This window comes from Fukomys damarensis, unplaced genomic scaffold (assembly GCF_012274545.1).
Source record: "Fukomys damarensis isolate Sample0158 unplaced genomic scaffold, DMR_v1.0_HiC HiC_scaffold_12, whole genome shotgun sequence".
NCBI classification, from domain to species: Eukaryota; Metazoa; Chordata; class Mammalia; order Rodentia; family Bathyergidae; genus Fukomys; species Fukomys damarensis.
In genome coordinates, this window is record NW_022900924.1 from 12566793 (window position 1) to 12576617 (window position 9825).

At 40.2% G+C, this 9825-nt stretch overlaps 1 protein-coding gene across 2 annotated transcripts in view; it reads right to left on the minus strand.

Moving 5' to 3' along the window:
- The window catches only part of Fbxw8 (F-box and WD repeat domain containing 8), a 105122-nt gene that overhangs the window by 88951 nt on the left and 6346 nt on the right, over positions 1-9825 (minus strand). The window contains exon 2 of one of the 2 annotated variants that reach the window (XM_010604104.3): positions 5294-5423. In XM_010604104.3, the coding sequence (XP_010602406.1) occupies positions 5294-5423 (130 nt within the window). The remainder of the gene's footprint in view (positions 1-5293; positions 5424-9825) is intronic. The other variant, XM_010604103.3, reaches the window with a different exon arrangement.

A 9825-nucleotide genomic window follows, 5' to 3' on the forward strand; every position in this document is an offset into this window, starting at 1 on the left:
AAAAAAAAAAAAAAAAAAAAAGAGCATAATACCAGAACTCTCTAAATTATCTGTATCATGTGTGATTTCACTGAACTGCCACAGTGATAGCAAGTTCCAGAGTATAAATTTGTGGTTACAGTTTACACCACTCAAACCTTCTTAGTATTTTGAACTTCACATTCTTGGGGTACTTTGGGTTTTAGTATGTAGTTTTCTTACTACTGCTCAATTTTACTGAGCATTGTCTCTTAAAGATGTAAACACCTGTATAAAATGAATTATAGAATCCAGGGATGAAAATGGTAACCACTAACAAAATAATTTTTTTGGCAGTTGTGGAGAATGGATACTCTAGTATCTTCTAGGGAACATAGCTATTCATCAAAAGCCAAATGATCAGCAATCACACATGCTTATGGAAAATCAGAGGAAATCAGTAAACATGATGTACATTAACAGAAGGAAAGACAAAAATACAATCATCTTAATGGAACATTAAGAAAGAGCATTTGACAAAATTCAACGTTCTTTTATGGTAAAAACTCTTAGCAAATTAGGTATAAAAGGAATGGGCCTTAATGCAGTAAACATCATATATGACAAACTCACAGCTAACATACTCGAGGGTAAAAAGTTGAGGGCCTTTCCTCTAAAGATCAGGAACATGACAAGGAAGCCCACACTCGCCACTTCTATTCAATACAGTGCTGAAGTCCTAGCCAGAATAATACGGCAAGAGAAAGAAGTAAAAGGATGGCCAAATTGGAAAGGAATGAGTTACACGGTCCTTGTGCAATGACAACATGGTCATTCTATCAGATACTGTTAGAACTTGTAAATGAATTCAGGAAAGTTGCAAAATACAAAATCAACATAAAAATATCAATAGCTTTTACATATAAACAAGCCCATTCACAACAGCTACAAAAAAGTACTTTCAAATAAGTTCAACCAAGGAGGTAAAAAGACCTGTACAGTATACCAAAAATTATAAAAGTGAAAAAAATCTTAAGAACACACAAATAAATGAAACATAATACTGTGTTTATAGACTGAAAGAACATTGTTGAAAAGTCCATACCACTCAAAATATTCTACAAGATTCAAGGCAATTTCTATAAAAACTCCAGATATTTTTCATGAAAAAAATTTTTAAAAACCTGCAAAATTTATATGGAACCACAAGACCTTGAATAGACAAAGCCACCTTAAGCAAAAAGAACAATGCTGGAGGAATCACACTACCTGACTTCAAAAAAACACACAAATACACAAAGCTACAGTAATCAAAACAGTGTGGCGCTGGCACTGAAAACAGATACATAGGACAAAGAAACAGAACAAAGAGCTCAGAAGTGAACTCATGCATTTACAGTCACTTGATTTTCAATAAAAGTGCCAAGAACATGTAATGGGAAAAGGCAGTCTCTTCAATGAATCACGCTGGGAAAACTGCATATCCGCTGGATGCAGAGGAATGAAATTAGACCCTCATTTCACACCCATACTCAAATATCACATCAAAGTAAGTGAACTTCTTAAACGTAAGGCTTGAAAAACTACTAGAAGAAAACAGAAGAAAGGCTCCATGACACTAGTCTGGGCAATGATTCTGTCAGATATAATCCCAAAAGAACAGGCAACAAAAGCAAAATTAGACAAACAGGATTAGATCAAACTAAAAAGCTTTTATACAACAAAAGAAACAACAAAATGAAGAGAAAACCTATGGAATGGGAGAAAATATTTGTAAACCATACATTTGAGAAGAAATTAATCTCCAAAATATATACAAAATTCAACGAGAGAAATTACCCAGTTTAAAAAATGAGCAAAGGACCTGAAAAAACATTTCTCAAAAGAAGACTAAATGGCTAACAGGTACATTAAAAAATGCTCAACATCACTAATCAAAACCACCTCACACCTACTAGAATGGCTATTATAAAAAGAAAAAGGATACACACTCGAGAAAATACGGAGAAAAGAGTCCCTTCAGACACCACTGGTGGGAAAGCTAATTGGTATAATAGTTATGGGAAACAAGAGTGAAGGCTCTTCAGAATAAAAATAGTACTACCATATGATCTAGCTACTTGATACAGATCCAAAGAAAAGCAAGTCAAAGAGATATATACACTGTAGCTTTATTTACAAAGTCAAGATATGAAATCAACAAATAAATAAAGAAACTGTAGGGCCGGGGATTTAGCTCAGTGGTTCTGGTGCCTGCCTTGCAAGCTCAAGGACCCGAGTTCAATCCCTGGTACCAAAAAAAAAAGAAACTGTGGTATATATATGCATACAACAGAATACTATTCAGCCTTAAGAAGGAAAGCCTTTCATTTTTAAGAACATGGATGAACTTAGAGGCATTAATGTAAACCAGGTATGGAAAAACAAATACCATATAATATGTACATATGGAGTCTAAAATTCAATTTATGAATATACAAAATAGGAGTATTGGGTAGATGTTGCTCAAAATATACAAAATGTCAGACAGCAGGAATAAGTTCAAGACATACAAGACAACGCAGTGATTGTTATTAACAATGTTTTGGATTCTTGAAAATTGCTGAGTGTAGATTTTAAATGTACTTACCTCAAAAAAGTATGTAAGATAATGAGTAGCTTGCTTGATTTAGCCATAAATGAATACATATTTCAGAACATCATGTTGAACATAACATCCAATTTTGTCAATGAAAAATAAAATGAATTTTTTTTACAAATCCAGATGTAGTGGCATACACCTGTAATCCCAGCTGTTAGGCTAAGGAAGGAAGATTTCAAGTTCAGTACTACCACAGGCAACTTATCAAGAACCTGTCTCAAAAAATACATAGGGCTGGGAATATAGCTTAGTGGTAGAGAGCTGAGTGCTTGCTTAGCATACAGGAGGCCCCAGGCTCAAATCCTAAGGGGGGAAAAAGGAAAGAAAAGGGGACAATGTGGGAGAAAGGAAAATGAAAGATCAATTGTATACTCTTGGCCAAAGAAATAAGAACAAGAGAACAATTTTAATGACAAACTCCTGTCTTTCAAAGTGTAGCCAAAGTCACACTGGCATCATCTAGTATTATGATTTAGATCTAAAACATCTCACACAAAAAACTCATGTTTGGACAGTGACTGGGTCACTGTACACTGATGAATGTGCTGCTGTGAGGTAGAGCCTGGTCAGAGATGGGTCACTGGGAGTGTGTCCTAGAAGGCCATACTCTTGTCCCTGCCTCATCTCTTCTTCTCTCTCTGCTTCCTAGCTGCCGTGGGGTGAGCAGTTTTTCTCATGCCTTTCCACCAGGCCATCTTTGCCTTGGAGTCAGCTAACTATGGACTATAAAAACTGAGCCAAATAAACTTCTCCTTTAAATTGTAACAGGTATTGAGTAATTTATCCATGCAACAGGAAAGCTGAGTTGAGTTGCTGCTGTGACTGTTCCTGAACATGTTTGCACGTGGAATCTGAGAAATTTTGGATATGGGCTAGAGAAGCCCTAGAACTTGTGAGCAGGGCTTCATGTGCTATATAGTCAGAGCTCAGAAGATCAGAATGTCAAGAATGTGCTCCATAAAGGCCACACTAATGAGATTTCAGTTAGGAATAAGAACTCCATTGGCAATTGGACTAGACGTCCTGTATGTTACACTCTGGCAGATAATTTGACTTCAATTTGCACATATGCTAAAAATTTGCACAAGACTGAGATTAAGAGTAGTGTAGTGGACTAACTGATGTGGTGGAAAAAATTTCAAGACAGCCCTATGTTTAGGCTGTGGTATGGACACTGCTGCCTGGTTTTAGTCAGAACTACGTTGGGACTCAGAAGCAAAATGCAGATGTAAAAACTTGAGTTTCACCAAAAAGGAAGCATCTGCAAAGTTGAGAATGAGGACAGCATGATTTCCGAAAAGATTAACATTAGGCCAAGTACTGTACATCAGGACAATATTCAGAAAAATGGCTTAAAGGCATCTATCAGGAATTGGCCAGATTCTACCTTTTGCAGGCTCAAAGGTATAAAACAGTAAAGGTAAACTTCCTTGAAGGACTTTGCTTTGATAAGAGGGTCCCAAAGCCCCTTGCTCATCCAGGCACTATGAGGCCACTGCAGTCATTGTATAAGGGGGCCCAACTATGCCTTGAGCTGGCAGCAAACATTGGTGTCACTCACATAGTGCTGGTTTTTCAAGCATGCACAATGCAAGCATTGTGGGATCATGGAGCCTTCCATCCAGATTTCAGAGAAAGACCTGAGAGGGCAGGCAAGGAGACTAAGAAGGCAATACATGATATTGTGAGTAAAGCCAAAGATACATCCCCAAGAAGTTGGAGGTGCCAAGAACATGTAAAATCTGCTAAGAAAAGATATAGGCAATGAGGAAAACCTGCCCAAAATAGAGTCACGTGACCTACAACTAGCAAGGCCATAGGGGTAGGGCTACCCAAGCCCTTTGGAGCTCTCATCTTGCCACACCCTGCCACGGGTGCTGGACATGGAGCTGTAAGATTAAATGTTTGCCATGCTGGGTTCTGGTCTTACATTAGTCTGATTCCCTCTATCCCCTTATTCCTCCCTTTTGGTTTGGAATTGTTTACCCTGTGGCATTATTATATATTGGAAGTATTTAACTTTCTTTTTTATTTTCATAGGTGGTCACAGTTAAGGGTCTGCCTTGACTCTCAGAAGACACTTTGGACTTGTACTTTTCAGCAAAGCTAGAATTGCTAAGACTTTGGCAATTCTCAGCAATGAACTAAATGCATTCTGCATAATGAGATGGACATGAGTCTTTTGGTGGCTAGGGGCAGAATTTTATAGTTTAGATCAAAGAGGTCTCACAAAAATTCATGTGCTTGAAAGGTACTATAATCAGTGGATTAATTCCCTGATGAATTCATATTAAATGCACTATTGGGAGTGTAACCTGCAAAAGTATTCTGTTTTTGTTTTGTTTGGTTTGAGGCAAGATCTTACTACATAGTCCAGACTGACTGTGCACTCACTATGTAGTCCCCCGAGACTGGCCTCAAATTCCCAACAATCCTCCTCCATCAGCCTCCTAAGTACTGGGATTATAGGGGTGCACCACCACACCTAGTCACTAGAATCTCTCTCTTCCTTCTCTTGTGGTCACTCCATCAATCCTTTAAGTTCAAGGTTGATTTCCTTCAAATAAAGATGCTAAGCAATTCATTAATTCTGTAAAGTCTATAATTCTATAAAATAAATTTATTTTACCCAGGAGCTGCCTATACTTTAACCACACATTTAGAAAAATCTTGAAGACGTTAATGACGGCTTACCTGCGCACACCTTCCTAGATCTTTTCTGTCCAGATACTGAAATATATTGATTGCCAATTCATAAGGAAGTTGGATATCAAAGAAGGGCACATCATCCATTTCATTCTGAGGAGAGAAAAAAAGAAATATCCTTACAATTTGGATATATGAAAATAACAGTATTTGCAACTGCTTTAAGTGACGAGATATTACTAGGTGGTGACAGAGGGACCTATTTCCCAGGGGGGAATGCTCTGAGTTCACAAAGCAGTCAGTCATGCAACTAACTCAAAAGTCACCAGACACTCTCAACTCTGACTCCCACAAACCCAAACTCCGCACATTCACTTGTGAAATCCATACTAGTTTCCTGTAATGCCCCGAAAAGGAGAAACTGGGAGCTATCTTACATCACGGCGTATACTACAGGACTCGGTGGAAAGATTTGGGCACACTCTCCTGACTTCTCAGGACAAGTGAGCAGCAAAGTGGCCAAAAAAGTGAGCCTGAAAATCAGCAAGGGCCCCCTTCCTCCCAGGACAATTGCTACTCCCCCAACTGAGGCGGAAGTGAGTACCCCCAGCTGCAGAAATGCTGACCTGGGTCACTCAAGTGTTTTCATTAGGGAAAGACTAGGGCAGAGAACATGACCAAAAAGTAAACAAGTGGAAGGCAGCTCTGGATCGAGGTGAACACCATTTTTCCTTGAGGTTTCCTATTGCTCTCAGGGGCTGACACTGGTTAACCTGAGTGAGCCAGTGCAAACAAAGCAGTTTTTCTTCGGAGTCATTTATTAATGTGGAGAAATGAGAGCTCGCCTGCCTTTGGGTAAGCAATTAGAGACGAGGTAGCAGGCTTCAGCTGAGAGATAAGGCTGTCATGATGATCCCGGTAGCACAAAGGAATATGAGCACAAAACAGAGAAAAGCCAAGTGTGCATGTGCACCCCTTTGCCTGTTCCCAAATCCACCTGCCAACGCTCGCTGTGTTATGGGCTTCTGCAAAGCCGGGGAAAGCTGTGCTCTTTGTCCCAATAGAACTCGCTTAATAAAATCCATTTTTAATAAGCTTTGGCTGACATCAATGACTTATTGGTTGCAAGCAAATTGTTAATTCACCACTCAAACACAACAGTTTTATGTATTGCAAGGCTGCATACTCAAAATAGAAAATAGACTCAGGATTGTTAAGGGATTTAGACTCTGATTTAAAGCACTGATTTGGACCCCACTAAGATTCAGGACAAAGATTGTTCTGGAATCATATTTCTGTTCATCTAGGAGCCTCAGGGCTAAAGGGGAATCAGAAGCATAAGAAAGAAATGTAGTGTTTAACTGCAAAAACAGTACAAGGTGAAGTATGAGGGCCAAAAAGGATCTCTAGAGGGGAAAAAAAGTGAGAGTTGACAGTTCTCTGTGGGAAAAGAAAGAACAGAATGTTAAACCAGGACCAAAATACTGGCCATACAGAGGGAAAAGTGGAAAAAAATCTGCAGTGGTAACTGGAAGGCACAGGGGTCCCTGCCTAAAACAATAATGGGAAGTTGTTGGTCTAATGTTGGGTGAAGTCCCCCCCCACTACACACACACACACCCCTAACTAGTCTCACTCATGAACAAAGAGGTCCAGCGGGTGCCACAGGCCTTTAATCCCAGCACTTGGGAGGCTGAGGCAAAAGGACTGCCACCAGTTCAAGGGAGCCTGGGTTACATGAAATCAAAGCCAGCCTAGACTACATTCCGAGAGCCTGTCTCAAAAGTAGAAGGGATTACTCTCAGCCAGAGACAACTGCAGACTCCTCAACACTATGCTGGAGGAAGTCACTGTTGGTTTAGCAGTCACATAAGACAGACTACCACTTGCAACCCCAGACTTCCTCCTGCTTATTCTTTTGGATTATTCTCATTAAGTGAAGTGGGAAGGCCTGCTTCACCTACTTATAAAGAAACAACAGAAAAACATTTCTTAACCTCATATAGCTAGAACAAAGGCAGGAAAAAGCATGCACTTAAATCGACATCTCCTTTAGCAATATGCCAGGTCTTTCCTTAGTAGGTCCCATTCAGGATGTACCATGAACTAGATTCTTGATGTGACTCGACTCAGATGAGGCATGAGACATTGTCATTTTTTTTTTCTGGTATAGAAAAGTCAGACCTCTGATGGCAGAAGTCGTCCATTTTATGCCATTCAATATGCCTATTCTCTAGTCTCCATGCTCATCCTGGAATGCAACACCTCTCTCTTCCCATCACACTAATCCTGCCACCACCCACCTTGTTCCCAGCCACTGTCTTCTCTAGGCTGAACACTACCTGAAAGGTTAGAGCAGATTCCAAATGATGAGCCCAGTTTTGCCCCTTTATTAGCCATGCCTCCAGGCTACATGCATCTGAGCTCCCTCATCTGTCAGATACACTGTAACTGCCCTACAAAACGGCTATTTTTTTTTTAAATTTGTTTTTCCAGTACCAAGGATCAAACAGGACTCTGCACTTGCGAGGCAGGTGCAGCACTACGGAGCTACATCCCTGACTCCCAAAATGGTTATTATTATGATATTAAGACTAAAATGAGACAACACATAGAAGAGGCTCAGCACAAGTACCAGGGTGAGTATGCAATAGAGGATTATGAAAACGGCTATTTTCTTTCCTCAAGAGTCACTCCAGCTCCCCTTCCTTCTTCAGCCATTTGTTAATCTGGCTCACCTCTCCTGGTTCTCCTATCAGCTTTTGTTTACATACACAGTATACATGTCGTCATACTCCAAGCGGATGACTGTCAGTAGTAGCAAGGGGGTGGTAGAGCAGAGGTTAGTCACTCCAGAGTCTAACCACTGGAAGGATAAACACAAAGCAGCTTCTCCAAGAAGAACTTAGAAATAATGAACAACTTTAAAAGAGTATTCCTCCGTAATAACTCAGGAGGGCTTTGCTCTGGCATTTGGTGGATGAAAAGGATGCAACCTGCCGGGCTGCAAATGACCAGTCAGTGGTGTTATGGCCAGTGCGGCAACAGTCAGAAACGCCACGCTGCTCTCACTGTGAAAATGCAGTGTTCTATAGCACAACCACTGTTCCAAAGCACTGAACCCTAACTACGAAAACACCAACACTGCGCTCTTACAATTACATCTAGACTCTAAAATGACTGATCTTCACCCAAAACAGTTCAGGACCCAAGTTTTCATGCTGATGACCCTCCCTGTTGCTACCAATCATTAGGGAATAAGAGGAGGAAAAAGAAACCAATATACCAAATATCTTACACAGTATGTAGACCCACAAGGTCAGGACACCGAATGGTGGAGTTTCGTGCTGCATAGGTGGAATAACTGTGGAAGACACACATCCAATGGCTCTTGTAGAGGATACTGTAGTGAGGTCACTCTTGCCCTTTGGGTTTGAGATGCACTCCCCGGTAAGAATGCTGTCTGCCGCTAGCTCACAGCTGATTCCCTTCCCAGACACTACCATGGTCAAACAGGAGGCTTCACCAAAGCTACCCCCTCCCCCACAGGGCAGTCTGTTCCAGTAACTAGTCAGTGCCTGGGCAGATGCTTGGGCCCTTTGCCCAGATCTGGCCCTTTCTACAAGGCCAGCCTACTAAAACACGTACATTCAAATCTCCATCTCAGAGTCTATCTTGGGGAAAGGCCAATCTTTCTTCCAAAGCAACAAACATGCCCCATGTTGGTCCTGCATTCAGTACATTCCCAAGGGTTCTTATACATAAGTCCAAACACCTTAATCTCCGTAGCTTACTTTCCTATCCTCCTCTATTCCAGAAATACTGAAATACAGGTATAGGAGAGTAATGTCATACCAACCAAACAAGTGCAGTAAATTAAAGATTGCATAAGTGATTTATAAATATGTTTGTTGTTACTGGTGACAAATCATTTGGGATACACCTTACAAAGATCAACAGCAAGTTTGACCCTATCATTAAAAGCACAACTCTTTTATAGGTACACACAACTTGACAAGGACCTCAAGCCACATTCTGGACAAAGGCTGCAGCCCAGTAACTATGTAAAGCCTAACAACTGCCATAGAATGCTTTAAGCACCCAGATTTGGTATTTCCCAAGTCAAAATTTCACTTGCTACCCCAGTGCAGAGAAATTCCTTGTTTACCCCAGTGCAGAGAAAGTCCATGTTATCTAACAGACACTATCAGATGTCTACCTAGACCATGGTGAAGCAAACAGCCATCCAAAATCTTGTGAGTCACAGTAATCCAACTGTATATTGACACTGACTTAAAAAACCTGAAAATGGATAGCTTGGCATTTCAGAAATAGGTGCTAAGGAAGAATTTAAAGACACTGTTAATAGTAATACAAGAAAACTCAGTCACACTATTTTTGAAAATCAATGTGACTACATTGTCTAGGGAATAATTGTGCTCCCAGCAATATGAGACTTGCCAAATGTATGCTTTAGAAGACCAATAAATTCAAAGAATTAATGTTCCTTGAAATTTAAGGAAAAGCATCATCTCTCTGATAGCAAACAAGTTGGCTTTTTTTTTTTTTTTTTTTTTTGA